Genomic DNA, 27,777 nt, shown 5'->3' on the forward strand with positions numbered 1-27,777 from the left:
AGAGGGCAGCAAGGCCCTATTTCTTTCCTAGGTCAGTCGAGTTGACCGCTGGTCCTGGAGTGAAGGACTGGTGGAGAGCCAGCCCCTCGTGTACAGAACCCTAGGAGGTGAGAGGGTTGTCTTAGGCATTTTTTAAAAAGACAGCTGTGACATCAGGGCCACAACAGAGCCTCAGAGAACACAGGCTTCACTAACTCCACCCAACCCTGAGCTTAGCGTGTACACATACCAATGAGGTCAATGGAGGCGGGTCACTGTGTGAGTTTTCCCTGGCTGCAGTGCCCTGCATATGCTGGCTGCAGGAGTGTGTGGTACCTGGTAGGTCTGGGCTGTGGTGGAGCAGGAGAGGGACTTGTTCCTAAAAGTACTCTCTGTGGGGTTGCTCTGCCACTGTTGGCTGGGCATGGGAAAGTTGGGTGCAGGGTTGACAGTCTTGGTGAGCAAACGTTGTTGAGACAGCAAACCTGGCTTGGGAGGCATGGTCCAGGGACTGTTTCTGTGTGGCCCTGCACTCGAGTTTCCTGAGTCTTTGAAGTGCCAGCAAGGAGCCAGCTGGGGCTCAGTTCTGTCCTGCCCCCTGCTTACTTCCTAGCAACCTGCAGTTTTATGTGGTCAATACCTTTGTTCACATGGTACGTGGGGACCTATGAGTTTATTTTTCTAGGGCTGTGAGGGTAGAGGCTGGCTTAAATTGATGACAAACCAAGCCTCTGCCTGTCATGGTACCTGGAACATGTTTCAGATAACATGGCAGGCCACACCTCATCAGATTACAGGTGCCTGTTGGAGTTAAGGCTGTAAACACAGTTTAAACATGTTGTAGCAGAACACGTAGAAGATGGGTGTGGGCTCAGCCAGGCAACTTCACTACTAGTGTGCACCCCCTGCTCTCATGAGCCAGCCTTGGCCCTCTCTGTGGTGACCTGCGTGGACTGGTCTTTTCCCACAGGAGATTCCTGTGTGGTGGTGTTGAAGCCCAGGATTGTTGAGAGACTAGCATCTCTAGGCCTCGGGAAATGGAAGCCAGTGTGTAGGCTAGGTATGCTCGGCCTTAGAAGACACAGGCTGTACATGGCTCCTTCACTCTGTCCTGCTGGAGGCCTTGTGGACTATTGCTGTCCTGTGGCAGAGACCTGGACGTTACAGACAAGCCCCTCCCTGCAGTTGTGTGAAAAGTAATCTTTAGCATCATGGCAGTATCAGCACGATGAGCAGATACCTGGTCCTGCTCTTAAGCTGACCTGCTGTGCCTGGCCCTGTGGAGGTCCTGTGTGTGGATGCCATGGTAGCTGTCCACACGTGTTCACATGGGACCTGCTGTACACTGACCTGTATAGAGCCATGCGTCCATTTGCTTTAGGGACCCATTGGTCCCTTAGCCAGTGAGTGCTCAGAGTGCCCCCACTTTGTCCCAGCTGGGCTTTACTGACCACCAAGAGGGAGTGATACCTCACTGAAGCTACCTGCCATCAGGTGAGATGGTCTGGTGGCTCTCATTTAGGACCAGGAGGTTGACCCAGGAGTCGTCTATCCCTCTGGGTTTGTCTTCAGCTGCTTCTACAGACTCCCAAGGGAGTGAGTGATTGTGCCCACCACCATCTTATGCCTAGCCAGACACTGAGGGCTGTTTGGCTCTTTTAGGGTCCATCTTCTGTTTAGGGTGTTATGTGTTTTGGACGCCTGCTTACCCATGTCGTCTGAGCACATAGGGTGCTGTTTCTAAGCCCACACTGTGGACCAAGTGGCTGGAGCTATTTTGGGTTCTCCGCATACTTAAGCTGTTTGTGGAGCCTGACTGGCAGCGTCTTATGAAGCTATCCACTCCTCACTCAGGTCATCTATTGGCGGCTAGGCTAGAGGGAGCAGTGGGCTTTCCCATAGAAACTTGGGAGTGGACAAGAAGTGGGAAGGCTTGTGTGTGCTGTATGCTGGTGTCACCCTGTGGTCAGCTGCTGTCCTATTCTTAGGCTCTGCCTTTGATCTGGCTGCTTCCCTTTGGATGCCTTTGTCCTGTGTATTTCCCAAGCCCTACATGGAGGTGCCATTTGAGTGGGCTCTGGCAACTCCAGTGACTTCGAGGGGCTGTCCTGGCCCAGTGCCACCCTTGAGCCATTCACAGCTCCTCTCCACCCTCAGGAGACAGAGTGCTAAATACATCTGCCTGACTCACTTTTTTCTTTCCTGCAGCCTAGGACTCCAGCCCGTGGGGGTACTGCTCACATTTAGGGTGATTCTTATCCCCTCAGCTAACCTAATCTAGGTGAGCCCTCACAGATAGGCCCAGAGGCTTGTTTCTGTGGTGATTCCAAATCCCATCAAATTGAAAGTCAAGATCATAGCTACCCTGCTCAGCCCTTCCTTCTTTTTAAAATATATATGTGTGTGTGTGTGTGTGTGTGTGTGTGTGTGTGTGTGTGAGATGTGTGTGAATGTGGGTACATGGGTCGAGGTAGGACAACTTGTGGGAGTTGACTCCTTTCACTATGGGATCCAGGCATTGAACTCAGGTCGCAGGCTTACACAGTGAACATTTTTACCTGATGAACTATCTTGGTAGCCCATCTTCTTTTTAAAAATCTTTTTTAAACCTGGTGTGGTGGCACATGCCTTAATCCCAGCATTGGGGAGGCAGAGGCAGGCAGATCTCTGTGAGTTAGTTCAAGGCTAGCCTGGCCTATATAGTGAGTTCCAGGCCAGCTGGGGCTACAGGGAGACCCTGTTTCAAAAAGACCCCCCCCCCAAGTCTTTTAAACAGTCTCTCTTTAGTTCATACTGATCTTGAACCTGTCTTCCTCCCTCACTCCCCCAAGTGCTGGGAATACAGCCAAGAGCCACCAGACCCAGCTTCTTCCTTATAAGCTCATTATCTTGATACTTTGTCAAAGTAATAGAAAGCTGACCAACACAGGGTACTTGTCCATCTCCCTGGGTGCTTTGGGCACTGAGCAGACCAGGACTAGGTGGAGATGTCTGCACCTCACATAGAACTGGGAGAATACCTTACAGAGGCTGAGGTTACCACTGCTCTAGCCCTTCCTGCCTGCAGCCCTCCAGCTCTCAACCTGGTCAGTGGTGGTTGGTTTAGTCTTGTCTTTGTGGCAAATTGTATTTTAAGTATTTTGCTCATCCCTGGGGGCAAGCTGCAGGTGGGTCCTATGGTTCTCCAGTTGGGCCTGGCCTCCCAGGTAAAGAAGCTCAGCCTGGGGTACCCTACCCCAATAAGGCCATTACTGCTTAATCACTCCTCAGAAATACATGCTAGCTCCCATCTCCCTCTCCTGGGCTATAGCTGATGCTGTGATGAGTGGTGGTCAGGGTGAAGCCTGGAAGCAGCCACACTTTCAAGCCCTGTCACCCTGACCCCAGCTAGAGCTGAGCTGCTGTTTCTGCCACAGTGGCTCCCAGAAAGCTCCCTCTGGGCAGCACCCACACAGTTCACCCTGTTTGCCCTGTTCTAAGGGGAGAAATCAGCCCAGGCTCAGCTGACATCACACATCCTCTTTTCCTCAGCAGGGAGGCTGCCCACACCTGCCCGGTTGCCGATGACTGTCTGTGTGCCCACAGGGAGTAACCGTCGTCAGCCTGTGCAGAGCCCAACAAGGCAGACATCAGCGCCAAGTGCAGCAGGACCCCCAGGCTGTACTAGGGCCTCAGCTTCTGCATAACTTCAGCATTCCAAACCCTTGGCATCTGTGGGAACAGCCTGCTTGGTTCTGTTTCTCTGGAGCCATGGAAGGCTGGAGGCATTCTCAGTGAGGCCCGCTTCCTTCTATATGGTGCAAAGCAGGTTACTTTCTGCGTCAGTTTGCACTGGTCTTAGACATTATTTTTCTTGTAGAGTAATTTCACAATTACAGAAAAGTTGGAGGAATGGTCTAGAGAGAATTCCTTCCTGCCTCCCCTGGGTGCCTCACTGTATTAGTTACTTTTCTGTTGCTGTGATAGAAACACCATGACCAAGGGAATTTTACAATCCCAAAGGGGTAAGAGTCCATCATGGCGGGGAGGCATGGTGGCTGCAGGAGGAGCAGAAGCTAAGCGCTCACATCTTCAAGCAGGCACAGGAAGCAGAGTGTGACTAGAGATCTGGCAAGGCTTAAGAACTCTATAAACCTTGCCCCAGTGACGTGCTTCCTCCAGCATGGCCACACCTTCTAAGACCTCCAAAAACAGCGCCACCAAGTGGGGACAAAATGCTCGAATACTGGAGCCTATGGGGGCGTTCTCACTAAAACCACCACACTCACCATTGGCCCTACCCCTCTTTGGTGCTCTCTTTCCTAGGCCAGACCTGTCTCTTCCACAAGCTTCTCTACACCGTAGATACCCCCAAATCCCACCCCAACTGAACAACCCTACATCTGGGCCCTGTTGTCACCTTATGGTCTGACATTGTGCTCAGCCATGTGACACCTGCCCAGGTGTGTTATGGTACTAGGGCACACTGGAGTGCAGTGCGGCAAATTGGGTGGTCCATCTGCTTCTGGTGGAGATTGAGCATTTGGGGCAGAGGGCAGGAAGGCAGGTCAGCTCCAGGCTGGAAGTGGGTGCCATCAGTGGCCACCATGCTCCAAGGCTGTGTCTGTCCCCAGATGAAGGCTGAAGTGGTTCAGCAGATCCCGCTTCTCTGTGGGTCCTGTTTGTGACTTGTCTGCCCTTAGATACTGTAGGCTCCCTGCTGTGCTAGCAGGAAATTGGATGCTTGAAGCCCGGAGACTGTGTCTCCTGTACGTGTGTTCTGAAGAACCTATCTGTGGCTAAAACCTTGTCATCTCTGGGAAAATCAGTCAAGGCTACAAGGACTTGGACCGTGTTTGTCTCAGGAGCAGATTAGGGCAGAAATGAGCCTCCAGTGAGTGCATTTCCGAGTCCTGGTGTCTCCATCCAGCCAGGTTTCCTGCCCCAAATGCTAAGCTGAACATAGGTCTTGAAATAGTGGCCTTTCTTCTCCGAAGGTTGTAAGAATTCCAAAGAGACAGCAACAGTTTCCAGGTTTATTTCATAAACTTATACGTCCTTCTAAGAGTCTATGGCACGCAGTTGCCTGAGGACATGGGGGCTCTGGAGGCCCAGTAATCAGCACGGGGTCCTTGTCTCTCCTTCATACCTCAGTTCCACTTGTAGCCCAACCTGTGCTCAGGTCCTCCTTCCCTAGAGGTAGGAAGTGCTGCACTGGCTAGGGGCCATGTCCGTAGCTGGTCTTAACACTGAGCTATGACCGTCTTCAGAGAAGAGGAGGGCCAGCCCGTCCTGTGCATGTGCAGTTAGTGGTTTCTGCTCATACAGCTTGATTGTCCATATTGGTCATCAGTCAACTTCGGGTTAATTGGGACAGGTCTATCTGATGTCACTACGGAGCATGTAGTGGTCAGGTCTCTGTGAGCCTTTGTTTTCACAGTTGAAAAATGGGGCCATTAAAGCAGGTGTGGTGATGCACACCTTTAATCCCAGTACTCAGAAGGCAGAGACAGGCAAATCTTTGTGAGTTCGAGGTCAACATAATCTAAACAGTGAGTTCCAGGCCAGTCAGGGCTACATAGTGAGGCACTATCAAAGGGGGTGGGGAGCCTTTAATCCCAGCACTCGGAGGCAGAGGCAGGCGGGTCTCTGTGAGTTCAAGGCCAGCCTGGTCTACAGAGTGAGTTCCAGGACAGCTGGGGCTACAGGGAGACCCTGTCTCAAAAAGATGCAAAAAGGGGGTTGGGGGGGAATGTCATCTAGTTCCTGGTGGAGGTGGGGCCCGTGTTCCTAAATGTCTCCAGGTAGTGAGCACACGTGGCTACAGAGAAGCGCTCTGCCTTCAGTGGTGACTGGCAGGGACCTGTCGGCCCTTAGGTAGGCAAGGCCTGGGCCTGGCCACTTGCTTTGCATCATTCTGAGAAGATAGACTTGACTGGCAGCACAGCCACCCAGTGGTTACACACTTACTATCTCAGTGGTTCTGGAGACTGAGAGTGTGAGGCCCAGGCGTGTTCTCCAGAGGGCTGGGTCCTCAGGCTCTCCTTGGTTTGCAGATGGCGTCTTCTCTCTGTGTCCTCACGTGGTCTTTCCTCTGTGTAGCTGCCTTCTGGTCCTCTTAAAGACACCACCAGTCAGTAAGAACAGGGCCATTCTGATGACTCATTTGACCTTAATCCCCCTATAAAGGGGGACTCGTTTTCCATAAAGCACCTTTGTATATAGGCCTGTGTCTTAGTTTTCTTTCAGGTTGCTATGATGAAACACTCTGACAAAAGCGACTTAGGGAGAGGGTTTGTTTGGCTCACAGTTCCAGGTCACACCTGTCATTTTGGAGACATCAAGGAGGCAGGAACTTAAAGCAGCTGGTCACTTTATGTCCACAGTCAAGTGCGGACAGCAGTGAATCAATGCATGCGTGCTGGTACTCAGCTCACCCTCTCCTCTTCATTTAGTTCAGGGCTCAGACCACATTCAAGATAGATCTTCCCACCTCAGTTAACCCAATTAAGAGCATTCTTCACAGGCCAGCATAATCTAGACCTTCTCCCCGAGACTCCCTTCCCAGGTGACACATTGTGTCAAGTCAGCTATCCATCACACCCTGTCTCCAAACAGTCACATTCTGGTTTTTATTTTTTATTTTTTATTTTTAAAAAAAACATTTTTAGACAGGGTCTCACTTTGTAGCAAGACTGGCCTGGAACTCACTATGTAGCCCAGGCTGGACTTATGGCAGTCTTCCTATCTCAGTTTCCTGACTCAGTTCATAGACATGAACCTCCATACCTGGCTGTCTATAGTTTTTTTTGTGGGTTTTTTTTTTTTTTTTTTTTTTTGAGACAAGATCTCCCTGCAGCCCCAGCTGGCCTGGAACTCGCTATGTAGACCAGGCTGGCCTTGAACTCACAGAGATCCACCTGCCTCTGCTTCCCAAGTGCTGGGACTAAAGACATGCACCACCACACCTGGTGGTTAACATTCTAAGGATCCAAGGATTAGCACCATAGCACAGTTCAGTCCTCAGAGTAGAGACATACAGATACACCATGGTGGGGGAGATGAGACAGGAACATGAGGGAGAGAGGACAGAACCAGTCAGATGAAACCACCACCAGGCAGGACAGAGTGGGGACCAAAGACGGGAGGCTGGTGGCTTGTGTTCCAATGACAGTAGGTGTCCTGGGGACAGGAAGGAAGAGGCATTGGCATACCTTATTAATGCTTTGTGTCCTGATGCTGGCAGGCAGGGTGGAGACACAGCTTGTCCAGGTCCTGGTATTGGTAGGAGAGGACTGAATATATCTCCAAGCTGAGCTGGAGAGCCTTATGGTGTTGTACTAACGTGGGCTTGTGTTTCTAGTACTACGTGGAGCTTTGAGACTGAGAGCATAGGGCTGACCATCTAGGCATGGTCACATCCTGCCCCATCCCTGGCCTCAGGCTCCACAGGTGTGGAGGGACCCTGGGCTGAACAGACACCCTGTCTAAAAACCCACTGCTCACTCATGTGTTCTTCTCAGGTGCAGAGCCAAAGACCATTTTGCCTAAGAAGGAGAAATTGAGACTTAGACGTGAGCGATGGCTGCAGAGTAAGTTCTTGTTCTTATCTCCTGAGGTAGCCAAGTCAGCCTCATTCTCATTCAGACTCCCCTCCCCCCACCTCATGCCACATGTCTGGACTTCACTGCAAAGGCTGGTCCTGTTATGGCCTCACAGGCACCTTAGTGGGTGCTGGAGCAGGTCACCAGGAGGGAAGCATTAGAGGCAGCACTCAATGGCAAATTCACCTGACCACAGGGTGGGAGTCTGTCCCCAGAGTGGGCAGCACAGACTGATGGGAGCCTCCTGCCCACCCTCTTCCTCCTCCCTTAGCAAACCATCTCAGAAGCTGCTGTTCTCTGCCCCTTTTGGTAAAACGGTCTATTTTGGGCTCCCGCGATGAAATTTTTTAATTACTGAGGCAGCTGTGCTTGTGTGAGCCGGGCCTGACTGACTGCAGGGGCCCGACTGCAGCAGCACATCCCCTTTCAGGCCTGTGGTGCTTTTTCCAGGTCTGTCTTAGTCTTTTGTTGTTTGTTTGTGAGACAAGTCTCTTATGGCCTGGGCTAGCTTTGAATTCTCTGGGGAGCACATCGTGACTTTGAACTCCGGATCCTTCTGCCTCTGTCTCTCAGCTGCTGGGATTGCAGGAGTACACCGCCACGCTGGTATGTCAGGTTGAATTGTGTCATGGTTTTCCAGTCACATGTCTCCCAGCAGACTGAGTGGCTCACCCCTCACTCCTGTGTTTTGTAAGTCATTCTCTAATGCTGATTATGTGCTGATCTTTTCCTAAACGTTTGTGTTTACATGAAAATTTCAAGGATTGTTTTATAATTTTTTTCTTAGCTGTTACTTTTTTTTTTTTTTTTTTTTTTTTTTTTTTTAGACAGCCTGTAGCCCCAGCTGTCCTGGAACTCACTATGTAGACCAGGCTGGCCTCAAACTCACAGAGATACCTGCCTCTGCCTCCCAAGTGCTGGGATCAAAGGCGTGTACCACCACACCAAGCTTACTTTTTATCTTTTTAGTGTGATTCTGCCAACTTTGGGAATTTGGAACATTTTTGTCTTTATGTTTTCATGTGTTCAAATATAGTTTGCCTTATTTTTTTTTTTCCTTGAAGATTTTCAAGAAAAGTCCCTTGTGGTTGAACTGTTTGAGTTAATTTTTGCCGCTTACTTTATGGTTTCCCATAAAGTACTCTAATCAGATCTCAACCTTTACTAGCAAGGGAGTCTATGTTGTGCTTGTGTGTGCTCTCTCTCTCTCTCTCTCTCTCTCTCTCTCTCTCTCTGGTACAGGGGTTGAACCTAGGGTCTTGTGCATGTTAGACACGTCCTCTACCTCTGAGCTGCATCCCCAGCTTCCTCATTTTTATCTTTGCTGTTCTTTTTATTTTATGTGTATGGTGCATCACCTGCATATGTGTCAGTGCACCCGTGTTGAGCATCAGATTCCCTGGAACTGGAGTTAGGACGGTTGTAGCCTCCATGTGGGTGCTGGGAATTGAACCCAGGTCCTCTGCAAGAGCAGCAGTGCTCTTAACCACTGGGCCATCTCTCCAGCCCCTCTTTGATATTCTTATTTGTATCCTGCCATTTCTGATTAGATTAGTTTTGTCTCTTCTAGTTTAAGAACTGTTGACACTGATTATCAGCTCTAGTCTTTTCTTCTATTAGTTTCTTCTCTCTGTCCTGGTTTTCTGTTTGCTTGAGCTATGTAGCTCACCTGTGTTCATGTTGGTCTCTGAGTACAACAGTTATCTGTGTCGACATTTTACTTTATCACAAGCCATTCATTGGTCCGCTCCTGTCTGTCCGTCCCTCAGCACTTTTTTATGCATTCCAAAGCAAGTTGCAGGCTGTCAGTGTATTTCTCCACAAACAGTTTGGCTAGGGTTCAGCTCGCCTGTGGTCTTCTGTTTTCTTTTGAAGAGTGTGTTTATCTAGCATCAGTAGTGACAGATGCACATGCCCATTCTGCCCAAATCCCTGTTGAGGGACTGGTCTTCCTGCCACCTGGAGCTTCTGTCAGTCAGTGCCACATCGACCCACACTGGGTACCATGTCGGACGTGTCTGTGGTTGGATGTGCAGCTGTGTTTTGGGAGTGCATTCATGTAACCGTGCTCTACCTTCCTGGCTGAGAAGCATTGCACGGCACACACTCACCACTGCTGCCCAACCTCCTCCCGTGGGCACCTGCCTTTTCCATTTTGTCTGTGGGGAATGTATGAGCATTTGTTTCAAGTCTTTTTGTGGACATGTTTTCCTTCCTCTTCTGTAAATACTTAGGAATGGAACGTTGGGTCATAGGGTAGGTATATGTTTAGTTTTATGAGCAACTGCCAGACATTTTTCTGAAGCAGTTGTATATGTGTTCCCACCAGCAGTGTGTGAGTTGTGGCCATCTCACAGCCTCACTGGTTTGTGGTGTTGTGTGTCTCTCCAGTCATGTATCTGGTGATGTGAGCTGGCATCTCGTGGATTGCTGGTCTCTGCTGTGGAAGACTGCTGTCAGGAGCGCACAGCCTATTTGTACTTAATCTCCAGTGAGGGTCTCTTTGCTTTTTTACTGAGCTCTGTCTTAGGTTGCTGTGGGTGTTCTTGATTCTTGGCATTGCAATTTAATTTCACCATTAATTTGTCATTTTCCCTAAAAACAACAAAAGCTTAGAAAGCTTATGATTGGGGTTCACCTTTGAGTGGTACAGATTTTCTTTAATTCCCATCATCAGTGCAATAGAGGGATTCTTCTCTCTCTCTCTCTCTCTCTCTCTCTCTCTCTCTCTCTCTCTCTCTCTCTCTGACAGACTTACCCACTTCTAGTATAAAAAAGTACAAGTGACTTTACTGACACCTTCCTTGCCTCGTGTCCTTTGGCCTTGCTAAGGCATCGTTGGTCTGGTAGCTCCTTTGCAGACTCTCCAGGACCTTCCGCAGTACACTTCTTCTGTGGATCTGGAGCTTCCCTCCTTGGTGTGCACCGCTGTCCTGTGTCAGCATTGGTGCCACCCGCCATGCCTTGGCCACATCCTCACTCCTGGCACTGTGAGGACAGCTTCCCGAGCTTCTCTCTGGCCCTTTGTCACCCTGAGTGCCCTCCTGCTCCAGGCCTTCCTATCACTCTGTCCTTTTTGCTCTACTTTGCCTGTTGACCTGCCTTCCAAGAGCCAGATGCATTGGGTCGTGGTCTTATTCCCTAGAAGATTATGTCCTGAGCACCATGGCTCTTGAAAGCTCGCACTGACTCATCTTTTTCTTGCAGAACTGCTGGTTCACATCACCAGCTCCTGAATCCCCTGACACGCACTGTTATTAACCCTCAAGCATGCCCATCCGATCAGTGGCAGCTCAGAAGTCGTGATTTTCTCCTTCCGGTGACGCCGCGTCTCTCCGTTGTGCTTTGGCTCTTCTGTGGCTTAATGCTGAACTCATGCAGTTTGTCTCAGGAGGGAGTGAGGGGCGGCCACCTCTGTCCTTGTCTAGTGCTTCCCGCTGGGGTCCTTTCTGCTCCTCTGAGCCAGCGGACCCGCTCTGACTGCTTGTTCTGCTTAAAAAGGTTTTGTTCACAATGAGGTGTTTCTTTGTTGTTGCTCCTATTTGTTTTGTTTTGAGATGAGGTCTCTTTGTAACCCAGACTGGCCTAGAACTCACTATGAGGATGACCTTGATCTTCTGACCCTCCTGCCTCTTACCTAGTTTGAGGGTTTTTTGTTTTTGTTTTTGATAATTGAAAAAAAAATTATTTTATGTGTATGAGTGTATTGCTTGCATGTATGTAGGTGCACTCTTGTCATGCAGTACCTGCGGAGGTCAGAAGAGGGTATCAGATTCCCCTGGAACTGGCAATACAAACAGTTGTTAGCTGTGATGTTGGTGCCGGGAATCGAACCCTGGTCCTCTGCAAGAGCAGCCAGTGCTCTTAACTGCTGAGCCATCTCTTCAGCCCCTAGTTTGAGTTTTTTGTTGGTTCATTTATTTAAGAAAAGGATTTAACTGGGCGTGGTGGTGCACACCTTTAATCCCAGCACTTGGGAGGCAGAGGCAGACTGATCTCTGTGAGTTCAAGGCCAGCCTGGTCTACATAGTGAGTTCCAGGACAGCTGGGGCCAGGGAGACCCTGTCTCAAAAAAAACAAAAAAAGGATTTAGACTAGGCTTGGCTACTTGTTGCCATGCGGATTAGTGATTGTGCTGCTTGGCCTTGGTGGGAAGAGCTGGACTCCTGGCTACTGCCAGGGAGGTGCTGTGACATCTACCTTGACTGCTACCACTACCCAGCACCCTGCTGCCCCTGTACCTGCCTCACTCAGCAGCAAGCTGCCAGATGGAACTTCCAAGAGATCACACTGCCTTCCCTGTTGACCTCATGGCCAGGAAGTCAGTATTTACTACAGGCTTGTCTGTCTGTGGTTTCGTCGTAAGTTTTACCACATTTTGTTACCAGGCTTTTCCTCTTACCAGCACTGCCGTGGGTCATGATGGATTATACCGACTTCCAGGCCCCAAACTACCCTTACACACCTTAGGTCTCCATGCTTGGGTGCCTCTGGCTTGGATTTGCTGGTGTTTGTTTAGGCTGCATGTCTTCCTCAGCCTGTTCTCTCTTCCCTGGCTTTGCCAGCTGGTGTGAGAGAGTGACTTTGACCTCCAGCCTTCCCTCTTGTCCAAGTCCTTCTAGCAGGGGAGCTTAGCCCAGGCATTGGCTCAGAGAAGAGGAGCTGGTTTTGATGAAGTCTTGAATGAATTGTTTACCCCATTCCATGCAGGTCTGAAAAACCACCGAAATGTCACCTTATAAATCCAAGGCTGCGTTGGACTGAGGACATGCATTGGGGTTACATGATAGACTGTTGCCACACTAGGCCTGCCTGGGGTAGTTAGGGTGGGCCTTTCAGATCTGCTCTGGGAAGCACTTTCCAAGTGGTGGGGGGGTGGCAGAGTTGCTGGGTGGGAAGCTTCTGGGTGCTTTCCCTTCCCTCCTTTGCCCCCCCACCACCTCATTTTGAAGGTTCTGAATAGAGGTCCTCGTACCACTGTGCTGACATGGGAGAGGAGGGCTTTGTCCTAGAGCTGTATATGGCCCACAGCCACATGCAGGCACATAGCAAATTTGAACACTTATATTAGCAATTTGAAGAAAATCAAATCCTAAGTCTGCACCCTGCCATGAACTTCCTCTTAAACTAGTGCCATGTGACCTAGCCACCCACCCTGTTCCCTGTTGCTCCCTGTGCCCGTTCCTATGGGCCACTTCCCTCTCTTGAAGTTCCAAGGAGGCTCTGCACAGGTGTGGATTGCCCAAGATAAAGGAAACTGTGGCTCCCCAGTATGAAATTGGAGCTCAGGGCCTGCCTCTGCCCACCAAGCCTGTGCCAGCCCCTGTGTCTGTGACCCAGGCCCTGCACTGCATCCCTTTGCACAGGAGGCATCCTCTGTGCTGTAGCTCCAGGCTCATAGTCAACCCCATAATTAAAATGTGCCTCTGTGATTAAGGAGAAAAAAATAACCGAGAGCTGGCTCACCCTCCAGGTCTCCAGGGGCTCAGTGCAGGTGACAGCAGAAAATGAACACTGTTGCTGTGTGGGAGCAAGGCCCCAGAGTACATGCAGCTTAGTTGGCTCCTTGGCATTGGTGGCCCCAGGGGGGGCTGGGCTTTGATTGGTATGTGTTCTCGTCTCTCACAGAAATTGAAGCCATAAAGCTGGCTGAGCAGAAGCTCAGGGAGGAACGAAGGCGAAGGGCCACGGTGGTGGTGGGAGACCTGCACCCTCTGAGGGATGCTCTGCCTGAGCTGCAGGAGCTGGAGACCGGCCGTCCTCGGAAAACCAGAGGGTGAGTGTCTAGTACTGTCCATTTCTTCCAGAGCTGTGGCCAGCAGCCGTGGATCCATAGGGGAAGGGAGCCATTGACAGGGCACTGATGAGGCTCCTGTCTACAAGCGAGCCAGCACTACATGTGGTGCGAAAAGCCTCTTGCCCTTCAAATGAGCCCTTGGGTGTGGGGGCTCTGTTGTAAAAGGAGGACCTGGACCACCCCTGGTGGGGCCTTGGCCAGCACGCCGACGGGAGCCTCTCACACCTTCTTCCCGTTGGCCTCAGCCACCATTCTGCACATGGTCAGGCCCCTGACCTTCCTGCTCCTCTTACAAATGGCTTTGACGTCACTCTCTCAGTGAACCTTCACTTGACACCTGCTGGTGTTCCTCTCTTCCCCAACCCCTACCCAAGGGTGAGCTGGGCACGAAGGTCCCTCTGTACCTGGGCATTCTGCGTAGGGACCTCAGTGAGTAGGCAGAGCCCACTGCCGCCCTAAACCTGTCTTCATTGTATAGTGAAAGAAAGCAAGGCATGGGTGGCCTGGCCCAGGAGGGCAGTGTAGAGCTGTGGCCTCTTTTGGGCACATAAGAGAGCTTTGGGGCTCTGTGCTCCCTCATGGTTGCTGGGCTTTCAATGTTTACTTGCCGTTATTTAGGGGGTGGGGGCTTGAGACAGTGGCTCACTGTCCAGGCTGGCCTAGAATTCGCTGTGATTCAGACTGACCTTGAACTTAAGGCAGTCCTCCTGTCTCAGCCTTCCAAGTGCTGGGATTATAGGCATGAACCACCATACCCAGCTCGTCATTTCTTATTTTGCCTTTTTACAAATAATCTACTGAGTTTCCAACTGAGGTTGAAGCAAGGGCTCTGCACTTAAGCTGTGAGTCCCCACCCTTTCCCAGGGTAAGTGGATGACATAGTGCAGAGCCAGATGGCCACAGGCTTCCCAAGATGGGTACACCCGTTCAGTTCAGACCAGACACACACTGACACTGGGTTGAGACACAACGGCTGAGCAGAGCCAGCAATGCAGATTCCATTCCTGGTTCTTAAGCAAAAATGTGACCTGGTCAAGGGTCCCTTCCTCTTTTCAGTTTCTCATCTGAAAAATGTGCTTGGGGCTCCCAGAAGGGAGAGAGCCGCATAAACAGCCTGCTCCGCCAGCCCAGAGAGGAATGTGGTGGGGCTGCACGCCTGGCTGTGCTGCTGTGGTTCCCATCTTGCCCCAGTACTGAGTGCTTCCCCAGTGTACCCCAGTGCTGTGGGTCTCACTCTGGGACAACCCTTTGGCTGCACTGTTTGTGTTAGTCAGGGCTCTCCAAACAAACAGAGCCAATAGAATGAATAGATATGTATAGAGATTTATCAGCTTAGCTCACAGGATAGAGTCCAAGTAGTCTAACAATGGCTGCACCACACTGGAGAGGCTGAGAATCCGTAGTCGCTCAGTCCACAAGGCTGGATGTCTCAGTAGTCCCAATCTGGCGCTGAAGGTCTGGCGAATTCCAAAAGATCAGCTAGTCTTCAGTCTACAGCAGCAAGACGAACTCACCAGCGAGAGAGAAGGCAAGCAGCAAGAAGCCTGGCATTCTCCTCTGCCGTGGCCTTTTATACGGGCTGCCATCAGAAGGTAACACCCACGTTTAGGGCGTGTCTTCCAACTTCAGATGATCCAATTAAGATGATCTCTCTCATTTCAGTTAATTCCAGATCCAGTCAAGTTGACACCCAGGATTAACCATCACACTGTTTCAAAACAGTTTTAGAAGCTAAGTGTGGTGGCGCATGCTGCTAAGCCCTAGCATTTGAGAGGTTGAAGCAAGACTACTACAGACTTGAGGCCAGCCAGGTCTAGATTGTGAGACGCTGCCTCAAAACAAGAAAAAAAAAAAAAAACAGTAGTTTTAGATTTACAGAAAAATGGCAGGGATAGTTCCCTGTTAACATCTTACGTTAGTGTCATAAGTTTGTCACAGTGAACCAGTATGACCCACATATAATAGCAAGTTTGCAGTAGTAATTAGGGGCTGGGAGGCAGCTCAGTTGGCAAAGTGCCTGCCATGCAAGCGTGAAGAGCTGAGTTTGGTTCCCCAGTACCCATGCAGAAAGCTTGGCGTAGCCCCTGTAGCCCTAGTCCTGCTGGGTAGAGATAGGCGATCTCTGGAGCTCATTGGCCAGCAACCTAGCCGAACTGATAAGCACCAAGTTCAGTGAGAGAAACCTGATCTTGAAAAATAAGGTAGAGGGCTGCAGAGATTGCTAAGTGGTGGTTAAGAAGGTGCCCTGGCTGCTCTTGTAGCGGACTCAGATTCAGTTCCCACTTTCTTCATGGAACTCCAGCTCTAGGAGATCAGACGCCCTTTTCTAACCTCCGTAGGCACTACATACATGAGTATGCTAGCACTCATGTAGGCAAAACACTCATACACTAAAATAAAAATAAATAAAATAGGTCATTTTTAAAGGTGGAGAATAATCAGAGAAGACTACCCAAGGTCAACTTCTGGCCTCAATATGTGCACATACACATACATACCTACACAAACATGTATACACACCAAACACAAAATAGTAATTAACTGGAATTCATACTTTAGATTCCTTCAGGTGCCCCCCCAGGTCCTCCTGCCCAGGATCCCATCCAGGAGGGAACCTGACATTTGGCCCTCACAACTCCTCAGACTCCTCCTGGCTATGAATTTCTTAGACTGAGTCAGGCATTTTTTCACTACCCTCAGCTGGAGTGCACTCCTTGTTTTCTTGGGGGTGGAGGGGGCTTAGGCTGCCAGGAGGAAGTCCATGCGGGCAAAGGTCTGTCTTCAAGACGTCGCCCCACCACACACTGCCAGCCCAACTCACCACCGTGCACGGCCTTGGCCCACCCAGTGGAGATGTGTTTCCCAGGGCTCTCGCTGGGCAGGGCCTCGTCCCCTTCCTCCCTGTGCCGTTGGGAAGGGAGTAGTCCTGCCGTACCATGCCCAGTGTGGGCAGCCGTGCTCCCTCCTTGAGGACACAGTCTCTGCAGAGGCTATGGGTTCTGGTGGAGAGGAGCTCTGGCTTCCCCATGTATTCAGCAATCCTTTATTTGTGTTCATGCAGACTCGTGAGTGTCTACTTTATGCTTTGGGCTGTCATCCCAGTGCTACTTTCCTGCTGAAATCGCTCCAGCAGTGGCCACCAGCAGCTCTTCCAGTTGCTTCAGGAGGCTGCTCTGATCTGCATGTCAATGTGGTGTTGTGTCCGGTGCTGCCTCACGTTCTGCCGCCAGCAGTGCCAGGGGACTCACCTTGGGCAGCTCCTGCCCAGTCCTAGCACCAGCTGTTTCTCCAAGGATTCTGGTTTCTTGTTCAGATAAATGTCAGACACCAGAATCTGGGACTGGGGTGCTGGCTAGTCCAATCTTGCTTCTAACAGAGCAGACATATCTATGAGTCAACCTGAGCACATGTACTTAGAGTTAGGGGAGCAGTTACTGTCCTGACTCTGACAGCTACAAGCATACACCCAGGACTACTTGCTCCACTTAAGTGATTCTAAATTAAGGACTCAATGGTCTCAGGTAACTGTTACACCGCGATCCTGGTTCGTATGTAGTAAAGGGCCACAGGTTAAAACTAGCCAAGGGAGGAGACATATGGCAGCGCATAGGGAGTTCCAGAGGTATAGCTCCCTGCTGCTCTGTCACCGTGGAATCGGGATGGGAGGCTTTCCCAGCACCAATTTGTGACCTATGTACTGAGGACTGCAGCTGGGGATACTTACCATGTCAGCAATTCTGCCTTTGGCCTCTTCTCTATACCTGCGCCCTTTCAGCTCCTTGGCCACCTCATACCTGACTGATCATCTGGGGAATCAGTCCCCAAGTATTTCTTTACTGTGTTTGGACCAGCGTTGTCCAGGGCAGTGCTCCCCACAGTGGGATGGAAGGTGCTGTGTCTAGATGGCTGCACAAAGGCTGACTTGAAGACTCAGCTGCCTGGTTTCTGCCCCTCACAGTCATGTATGTCGTCTCCGCCCCCAACCCCCCAATGTCTGGGGCCCAAAAGGACAAGGTTTTGGGCAGCCCTGTGGTCCACTTCATATGACCACAGTGTAGTCCACTCCAAATCCACAGTGTGGCCCAGCACTGTTTGCTGGCAGAGTAGCCTAAGGATCTTCATAGCACCCTCCTGAAGGGGATGCTTCCTTTGCACCTGTCCAAAAGGGCCCCACGTCGAAGCTGAGCTGGAAGGCCCACAGGAGGCCTGAGGTCAACAGTAGATAGAGCTGTTGCCAGCCCATTCCATTCACCATAAGAAATGAGTCTTCTATTCACAGCCCCTTTGCACCTGAGAAATATATATATTTTATTTTATTATTTGGGGGTGTGTGTGGTTTTTTTTTTTTTTTGTATTTTTGATGCAGGGTCTCCTTGTAACCCCAGCTGACCTGGGACTCACTATGTAGACCAGGCTGGCCCCAAACTCACAGAGATTGGCCTGCCTCTGCCTCTCAAGTGCTAGGATTCAAGGCATGTGCTACCAGGCCTGGCTAACTGCTGAGGAATTTTTACATGCCCCCATGTATAGAGATATATAATAGGTGTGCAAGTCAAACATTAACTGAGAATAAAACATAATTTATTTTAAAATAATTAAATCTTGGGCTGGAGAGATGGCTTGGTGGTTAAAAGCACTGGCTGCTCTTACAGAGGACCTGGCTTCAGTTCCCAGCACTCACATGGCAGTCAACAACCTTCCCTATCTCCAGTTCCTGGGGGTCCCAACACCAGACTTCTAGTCTCCATGGGCATTGCATGACATGAATGTGTTTACATACATGCAGGCAAAACACTCATACACATAAACTAATCAAAAATAAACTTGTGGGATGTACATAATTTTACCACTATTAAAGAAGAAAGCACATTTGAATATTAATGAGATGAATATGCTTTTTTTTTTTTTTACATAAAGAATTAGCTCTTGGGCTGAAGAAATGGCTCAGCAACTAGGACCTAGGTTCAGTTCCCAGCACCCACATTGGACTGCTCATAACCATCTATAATTCCAGCCCTGGAGGATCTGACACCTTCTGGCTTCCACAGGCATCTGCACACCCATGGCATATGCCTCCACACACATACAAATAAAAATAAAAGTAAATCTTTAAGAAAAGAATGAAAGGCTGGAGAGATGGCTCAGCAGTTAAGGGCACTGACTGCTCTTGCAGAGGTCCCAGGTTTGATTCACCTACATGGCGGCTAACAGTGGTCTGTAACTCCAGTTCTAGGAGATCTGATACCTTCTTCTGACCTCCATGGGTGTTCCACGACATGAGTGCAGGAAATACATTCATACATATAAAATAAGAAAAGATTTAAAAAGAGGAAAGAATGAAATTTGGGCTGAATGTTTAATATTGAGGATGCTTCTCTATGTCCTCAGTGTTTTGAGGGTTGATTGATGACTTCACATAGACAGCATATTAGGGCCATTTCAGAAATTGCTGGAAATTCTGTCCTAACCCAAGAAAAAATTCATTAAGTGATTTTTTTAAAAAACATTCACAGTTTCTTTATTTATCATTTTTATCATAGGATTTTAACAATTATTCTCATTCTTTTTCCTATTTTAAAGTGAATTTTTGAGAATTTCATACAATATATTTGATCCTCTCCTGTGTCTATACCCCTTCCTTATTAACCCTCCACCAAATTTCACAAGTATATATTAAGGCCCATTGAGTCAGGTTTGTGTCCCCAAATGGCCTCTGGTGTGGGTTCATTCACTAGAGCCTGGTTAACCTACCAGAGGTCTCACCCTTAAATGAGACTGAATCTCCCAGCTTCCATTGGTTGCCAGTAGTTCCATGGGTTCGGGGTTTTTACCCACTTTCCCATATTTATGCTGGGATTTTGTCTGGCTTGAGCTTACATGGGACCTGTGCATGCTGTCACCATGGCTGTGAGTTCATATTAGTAAATGACCAGCTGTCTGTAAAACTGTTTCCTTATGGACATCCACCTCTTCTGGCTCTTACAATCTTTCTGCCCTGTGTTCTGCAATGATCCCTGGGCCTTGGGAGGCAGAAGTTTGGTACAGACGTCCTGTTCAGGGATAAGCAGCCTGCAGCCTCTTTTTTCTCTGCACATAATTTATGTGTATGACAAGATTAGAAATCAGTTTAATGCTATTTCTGTTTAGCTGAATAGTTGTATTAGATTCTCTCCTGTGGCTTGTGGGCTGTCTAGCCTCAGGCTCCTAGGCCTGATATCAATGTCAGATATGGGCTCCAACCTATGAAGTGGACCTTAACTCCAATTAGAAAGTAGTTGGTTACTCCTAAAATATTTGTGCCACTATTATACCACTGGTAGGCATATGTGCCAGATCAGTTGTAGCTCACAGCATTCACAGCTAAGTAAGGGTTTAATGTGAGTTTTCTCTTCAGGTGCCTTGTGTAGCACCTTCCAGCACTATGAAAGCTAGACAGTAGAGATGAGACTTTCAAGTCAGACCAGCTTGACTTCTCCTTGTTTGTTCTACAGCTCATATATGCAGTGTCTTACACAATAGAGTCTTACATGAAGTTCTGGTGGGTGCCCAAGAGCAGGGCAATGGCTAGCAGTGTTTGAGGGTTTATGGGACCCCTAGTCAACAGCTTCATAAGAGGAAGTCCATTCCTGGCATCGAGCATTGACTTTACTAGCCTGTCGTGTCTTATAACAGTGTCCCCCTGTTATATAGTAACTTTTAAAAATCTTTTTATAATGTATATCATTTGTGTGTACACTGTAAGTAGCTTATTAAATGGTTTTTAGAGTATTTTTAGTTTTATGTGTGTGAATATATATATCTATATATATATATATATATATTGCTCGCGTATCCACTTGTAAGTGCACCCATGTCATGCAGTGCCCGGGGAGCATGGAAGACTGTGTCAGATCCCCTAGAACTGGAGTTAGAATGGTTGTTGACTGCCATGTGGGTGCTGGGAACCAAACCGGGATCCAGCCAGTGCTCTTAACTGCTGAACCATCTTTCTAGCCCCTTAAATGATTCTTTAAATGAAACTCAAGTTAACAACTCAAACAGCAATTTTAAAATCAAGGATTCTGACAGTACAATCTGAACAAATATTAATTTGATACTTACACAAAGAATGACAGTAAGAAAATATTAAAAGTCTTTGTTTACCACAGTTAAACCATTATATTAAATTTTGTAGAGGGCGGGCAGTACCACTTATCCATGTAACAGCCTCACATTCAAGCCAAGTCAGCAATGTTGGTTAGTGTTGCCCGTGAGCGTGTGTGTGTGTGTGTGTGTGTGTGTGTGTGTGTGTGTGTGTGTGTGGTACCGAGGCTCCAGTGAAGTCACATGATACAGCTGAGGAGGGGGGAGCACTAGCAAAACACCCTAGACTTTTTTTTTTTTTGAGACAGGGTCTCCCTGTAGCCCCAGCTGTCCTGGAACTCACTATGTAGATCAGGTTGGCCTTGAGCTCACAGAGATCCACCTGCCTCTGCCTCCCAAGTGCTGGGATTAAAGGTGTGCACCACCAGGCCCAGCCTAGCACCCTGACTCTATCCATTTGATTTTGAATCAAATTTTGGTTGTTACTCTTCAGAAATCTTTTATCATTGCTAACTTTTTTGTAACCTTTATATTCAGTTATGAGACACCACGTGTGGCTGTGCATTAGGAAGCTGATCATCAGTGGGTGAAAGGGCCTCACAGGGTTGGGCTCTGTTCTCCCTTCCAGTGGCTGAGTTCAGGAATGCCTGTGCAACACAATGCCAGGTCAGCAGGCTTGGGGCCGTTCCGGCTCATTCATGGGGTCCTATGAAACCTGGGACTGCTTCTACCGTACTCACAGCAGCCTGGGCTGCATTTGGGTTGCCTTTTCCCCATTGCACAGCCAGTGGGCTAAGGAGCAGCTAGTTAGTGGGTTCACCAGAAGTGATGCCCCTCTGCCAACTGGCCTGGAGCAGTTGGCCACCTTTGTTTAGGTGCCTTTGCCCTTTTGGGGGGGAATTCTTGTACCCTGGTGGCTTCTAGGGACTCGGAAGGGATAAGAAAGCAGGCCAGGAGAAACAGGGACACCATCCTAGCAGACAAGGGTAGAGAGGTCTTTTCCCAGAGGGGCCAGGGGCCAGGGAGTGGGAATGCATGAGCTCTGGCATTGTGAGAAGACAAATGTCTATGTGTATGCGTGTAGTGCCTGCATGTAGGTAAGTGCACCAGTGCCGTGCAATGTCCTCGGAAGACAGAAGAGGCTGTCAGATCCCCTGGAACTGGAGTTATGGACGGTTGTTAGCTGCCATGTGGGTGCTGGGATTTGAACCCAGGTCTTCCTCAAGAACACCAGTGTTCTTAACCGCTGAGCCATCTCTCCAGCCCCCGTCTTTCATATTTTAAAGGAAACATGAATAAGAGATCAGGCCTCCTGCTTGGGGGGGTCTAACTTTAGGTCCTGGCCCCAGAACCTGGTGCTTCTGTTCTTCCTTTGGCCTGCCTCGTGTTGCGGGCTTCACGCCTCAGCATGGCGTCTTTGAAGTCATCTTGTCAGTGGTGTTTGCCCTGTTGGACTCTTCCTCTCTGCCCAGATACCCTGCTGGTGGGTAGCACTGCTTCTCCTGCATGTCCAAAGATCGAGTTGGATCCTCTGAGGGGTTTTCGGAGTGCTTCTGCACAGCCCAGAACTGTCAGAGTTGTCTAGAGACATGTATTACCTGGCTCTAAGTCTCAGGCTCTTGAGCTGACCCCCAAATCAGGCCTAGTGTGGTAGCTTGGAGGGCCCCAGGAGCCACCACATGATGCCCTAGCCTGGTGGGTGGCAGGCAGCTCCTCTTGCCCTAGAAGATCCCTTGGTACACTCTGGCATCTGTGGGGCATCTGTGGGGTTTGCGCCTAGCTCCCAAGGTCACATCGGAATGGCAGGTGCTGTGTCCTTCCCTCAGCGTGGCCTTTCTCTTAGAAGTGAGAGGACAGATGGCAAGTGCCTTGTGTCTTGGCAGGGAGTGCTGTCTTCTTTTAGAGCAGGACTCTGTCCTGGCAGCGGCACAGGGTCCAGGGCAAGCTGCCACATGGATGGCTCGTTCTCCATTCAGGTTGGGCAGGTGACATACTCAGGTGCAAACACAGTGTGTCTTCCTGGGGTGAGACGAGTCTCTGGATTCAGTGGTTGTTAGTTCTAGACTTGGTGACTAGGTTGACCCAGCTCATCTAGGCCCACAGCCAATGTGCTCCTGATGGTGTAGCCAGCTGGGGCAGGGGGGTCACAGAGGCAGATTTTGGGGTGAAGTAAAGTATCAGACTGACTTGGCTTCTTTGTGTCCACAGCAGGGTGACCAACAAGCCTAGGCCAGTAGAGCTCAGCCAGATGAGTACAGCCCAGAGGCAGCAGCTCCTGTGAGTACATCCCTGCCCATCAGGGCCTCCTTCTAACTGCTTCCACCCCTGTGGGAGTCTCCTGCCTCCTCCCCTCTGCTGGTTTGACCTCTGACTCCAGGTGGGGCACATTCTTGGGATCAAGATCTTTTCTTTTTTTTAAAATTTATTTTGTGTGCACCAGTGTTTTGCCTGCATGTATCTGAGTGCACCTGTGTCGTGCAGTGCCACAGAAGTCGGAAGAGGGCTTCGGATTCCCCTGGAACTGGAGTTAAGGACCGTTCATACCCACCATGTGGGTGCCAGGAATCGAACCTGGGTCCTCTGCAAGAACAGTCAGTGCTCTTAATTGCTGAGCCAATTCTCCAGCCTAAGGTCTTTTCTTTTTTTAAGAAGTACTGTCCTGCAGTTAAGCCTTGAGTGCCCATCTGGAGTGCCCCAGGGAGTAGTGACAGCCCACAGTGTGTGGACACAACCAGAGCAATGGAGGCCTCTGCCTGTGCTTCCTCAGGCCGAGATGGCTCCGGGACGTCTGTTTACTGTGGTTGTGGTGCTTCCCCCCCCCCCCCCCCGCCCATTTCATCAGCAGTGCAGTGTTGTCCTGTTGGCTGACACTGTACTCATGTTGGCTTGGACAAGAGATTGTTGGCCCTGATTTTTACCCTCTGTAGACTTGGCTCAAGCAGTGTGCTGACTTTTGGGGAGTCTAAGACAGCCCGAATTCCATATCTATGCAGGATATGTTTCAATTGTGAAATGTTTTTCTCTGTCTTTAGAGAAACTCTGCTAAGGTACTTTTTAGTGTGGAAATTTCTGCGTCAGTTTTTACTGTGCCCTTGTACTGTGTAGGTTAAGGTCTTTTTTTTTTTTTTTTGGTCTCTTTGAGGCTGTCTCCCTGTAGCCCCAGCTGTCCTGGAACTCACTATGTAGACCAGGCTGGCCTTAAACTCCCAGAGATCTGCCTGCCTCTGCCTCCCGAGTGCTGGGATTAAAGGCGTGAGCCACCATGCCTGGCTGGTTAAGGTCTTTTTTTATGATTACTATTGCTTTTGGAAATTTGTATTAACTTTCTTAGCCTCAAATTTTTCCCAGTACTGGGCTTTGTACCTAGGGCCTCATGTGCTAGGTTCTCCCACTGAGATAAGTCCCCAGTCTCTCCCGTTTTTCTTTTTTGTTTTGTTTTGTTTTTGCTTTTACTTCTTATTTTGAGATAGGATCTTACTAAGTTGCTCAGGGAGGACTTGAGCTCTTATCTGTAACCAAGGAAGACCTTGAAGTTGCTGTCCTCCTGCATCAGCCTCAGCTGTCCTCATGACTCCCAGTTCTCAGCTTCAGAGCATCGCCAGGCCCTCCCCACCCGTCCCGCACTTCCCTGCCTCCTTCCAGGCTCACGTGTGCTTCTTGCTTCTCCTCTTCTCTGTGAATGTACTTCTTCCTCAGCCGTTTTGTCTAAAGGCAACTAGTGTAGACAGTTCCTGCTGAGGCGACGCCCACCTGACCTGTCCCTCTGTTCTGCAGATGGGACCAGCGGTGGCTCTGCCTGTCAGGACATGCCTGTCTCCACAGCCGCTTCTGTGGCTGTACCTCTGTATACCCCCTTCCCTGCTGACTGTCACTCATGTGGAAGCAACACAGGTTGTGTGCCTAGGAGTTTGGTGTCTCCTTGTTCATTTCTGAGCAGTGGGGAAAGCAGCTTATTTACTCCCCAGTTTTAGAGGCAGAATTCTAAGCTCCTGTTCATGCCTCAGCTGTCTCACCAGTTCACACAGGGCTGCTCAGGCAGCTCGGCAAGGTGGCTCTTCAGTGCCCCACACTCACTGCCAGGTGTCAGGCACAAGGCTGTCCTAGGGTTGACAGATGGCTCAGCCTGTGCCTCTTGTCAGTGTGCCTCCTGGGGCCCAGCACAGTGCACAGCCTCAGGAACGAGGAGTCCGTCTTGTGGCATGCAGCTTCTCCCCCCACATGTGCTAGCTCCTCTGGTAGCATGGGCTTCCTTTTAAGCATCACTCTGGGCTCACCAAGGCTCACTAACTGTCCTGCTGGGCCCAGGGCATCAGGGTTGTTGTGACAGTTGGTGACATAGGGCCCTGGCAGCCTGTGTGGAGTGCTCTTCCAGCAGGAGTTGACATCCTGTTAACAGACATCAGTGTAGTGTGTTCTTGCCTGTGGTCACCTGGGACACAAGGTAGAGTGGGTTTCAACCCTCCGTCCACCCACTCAGGACCAGGGTTGCCCTGGTGGGTTCCACACAGCCTGTCCTGGAGCTACTAGCTATGGATTCCCATACACTTGGGACACTTGCCACCTCCTAGGCACCCAGCTAGAGTCCAGATAGCAGCCAGGGGTCTCATGTATTCAAGTCCTGAGAAGCCAAGTCCCCTGAGCCACCTCTGTCCATCGCCGGTGTGCCTGTTCCTGCTGCTTGCAGCTCTCCCGTGCACATCTATTTTGGGCTTGCTGAGGAGAAAGGTGCCTCCTACATAAGGCTGTAGGCGCGTGATCCGCCACTGCCCCCCCTTTGTCAGCTTCTGCCTTAGTAGCACACTGCCTCCCAAGTCTCACGTAGACCTCTAGCAGAGTGACCTCCACCACAGAGGGTGTGTGCTCAGAGGCCTGTGTGCCCCTTACCTCCTGCTGGAAGTCTGAGGCCCTAGCACTGTGTCTTATGGCCACCCCAGGCTTTAGTTGTCTGCTCCAGTGTCAGGTGCCTGGGCCTGTTATGAGTGTCCTGGGGATTCTGGTTCCCCCTGCTGACTTTTGCCCTCCATTCTTTCAGTGAGGAAGAAAGGACTCGGTTTCAGGAGCTGCTGGCCAACCCAGCCTACAGAGCCAGCCCCCTGCTGGCCATCGGGCAACAGCTGGCCCACCAGATGCAACTGGAAGGTGGTGACCAGCTCTGACCAGGACATTGTGTGCCATGAGCTCTGGGGGACTAAGCACCAGGGGACGCACCTGTGGGGAGAGGTGCCAGCAGCCTTGAACCCTGTCTTGAGTCTTGTGGCCCCCTCCCCAGTCTTGAGGCTTTCGGGATGGGGGAAGAGGACAGCCACTGAAGAGGCTTTATAGATGTGGCATCTGTGGCCTGGAACCGTTCTGAGGCTTCACACCCCATTTAGAGCCACTCCTGTGTTTCTAAGGCTGAGTTAGCCCTGGGACAGCTGTTCTTGTTCCCTTCAGGACAAGCTTGTGTCTCCCAAGTGGGGGCCCTGGCTGGGCAGAGCTGGCGTGGTTTTCTGTTATGGGATCTGTAGGAGCTGCGCTAGCATGAAACGGGGGCGGGGCGGGGGCTTTCTAGGAGCTCCACCCCTGAGACGTCATTGTCACTTCTCAGCTCTGCTTGGGATCCTACATAGCCAAGTTCTTCCTCAGGCCACCACAATCACTGCTGCTTCAGCAACCCTACATGGACTGACCATAACTGGGGGCCCACTGTGCTACCCAGGTCACCAAGGGTGCAGAACAGCTTAAGACACCCCTTTTAAAGCAGGATGGTAAGCCCCTCAGCCATCTGCCTGCCACCGTGCCGCACCGTCTCGTGGCTGTGGCCTGCTTTCGGCCCAGAATGCTCATTGCCTTACCCTCATTCCTGTGACCGTGGGAACTGATGGTCCTGCCATCAGGCTGAGCAGCAAGGTGGATTCATCTTAGGTATTAGCTGGATTAATAGACCATGTTCTCAGAAAGTGAAAGATGAGGGCAGTGGGCCCTGCGTGGGTGCTGGTGGCAGTGGAGCCTGGGCTCTTTGCCTGGGAAGAGTAGATGATCCTCAGACATGGTGTGGACACCATTGGGTGCTTGGTGAATGGAGTAGATCAGAATGGACAGGGACCTGGACACAGACCCTGCGTTCCCTTTGTCAGAGGCCATCTTGGCTTCAGTTGAGACACCAAGGCTGCCTTGCTAAGAAGAAATATGTTCTCATCAAGAGAAGCTTTTTCCTAAGCAGTGTGTGCACAAAAACCTACCTGTGCAATGAGGGTTGGCATGCAAGCTTGTCAGTGCAGGTGTGGCCAGCATGCCTAGGGATGCTGATGGGGATTCCTGTCTTCACATCTTCACACTCTTCTCTGTACCGAAGTTTTCAAGATGTAGCTTCAGGTGACACCATTCTGCCTGGCTGGTATGGCCTGTGGCCAGCTTGCCATGATGTTCCTGCTGAAGAACCTGGGGCCTCCCTTCAAGGTCCTGCTTGAGAGAGGAGCTCACAGGCCAGCCTCCTGCCTGTGACAGCAGGACTTAAGCCCAGGGGCACAGGGCGGTTGTATCAGGCAAGAGCCAGCCCAGGAGAGGACACTTAGGCAGACCGAGCAGGAGAGGAGCCAAGCAGGCGTCAACTGGGACTGTCTGGGAATCCTGCAAGAAAGTGACACGAGAGGGCTTGGTACTCAGCAGCCAGCAGCTACTGGCCATGGTGCGTGCTGAGCACCTTGTGGACACCACGTGGAAGCAGGAGGCCACGGGCAGGACTTGTCCGCCCCATTTCACTCCAAACCATCCACTCTCCATGTGGACACACCTGGAGGCAGATCCCAAGACAGCAGCTTTGTGATTGACAGGAGGGCTTTTTCTGTTTCGTCTACTTTCTAATCTGAGAGTGAGCATGAGTTATGTGGCAATAAATTTCTATGAAAAGACTACAGTTCACTGGCTTTCACGCATCGTAGACCCTGGGCCTCCACTTTCTGCTTTGAAGGGTAATCAGATAAGAGGCCCCTGAGGCACAGCAGTGCCTGGACACAGCACGGTCCCCCACAGGAAGGGTCAGGGTAGGCAGATGGTGGGAACAGCATGGAGGATGCCCTGGGCACATCTCCAGGAGAGTCTGCAGAGCACAGAAGGAGGTGTGGCTTGGATCCTGACTCCCTGGAGATGACATGTTAAAGCCTGTGGCTCTGTTGGGGCTGGTGGTAGGAAGAAAGGCCTTTGGGACTGTGCCCTTGAGAGGGACACGGGGATCCTCTTCGCTTTCCAGTCACAAGCTGAGCAACCCTACTGGCCAAACCGCCAGGGATTGGGACCTGCAGGTGAAGTCAAGACCTCTCCTCCTAAGCCGGTTCTCTCAGGTCCTCTCAGCAAGGC

At 50.4% G+C, this 27,777-nt stretch overlaps 1 protein-coding gene across 2 annotated transcripts in view; it reads left to right on the forward strand.

Moving 5' to 3' along the window:
• The window catches only part of Fam207a (family with sequence similarity 207 member A), a 37,349-nt gene extending 10,016 nt beyond the window's left edge, over window positions 1–27,333 (forward strand). The window contains exons 3-6 of one of the 2 annotated variants that reach the window (XM_008840427.2): window positions 7,482–7,550; window positions 13,191–13,338; window positions 22,654–22,719; window positions 25,475–27,333. In XM_008840427.2, coding sequence (XP_008838649.1) covers window positions 7,482–7,550; window positions 13,191–13,338; window positions 22,654–22,719; window positions 25,475–25,598 — 407 coding nt within the window. In that variant the 3' untranslated portion in view covers window positions 25,599–27,333. Of the gene's footprint in view, window positions 1–7,481; window positions 7,551–13,190; window positions 13,339–22,650; window positions 22,720–25,474 lie in introns of both variants that reach the window. The other variant, XM_008840426.2, reaches the window with a different exon arrangement.
• The last annotated feature ends 444 nt before the right edge of the window (window positions 27,334–27,777 follow it).

The sequence above is a fragment of the Nannospalax galili genome, unplaced genomic scaffold, assembly GCF_000622305.1.
Source record: "Nannospalax galili isolate Female #2095 unplaced genomic scaffold, S.galili_v1.0 scaffold619, whole genome shotgun sequence".
NCBI lineage: Eukaryota > Metazoa > Chordata > Mammalia > Rodentia > Spalacidae > Nannospalax > Nannospalax galili.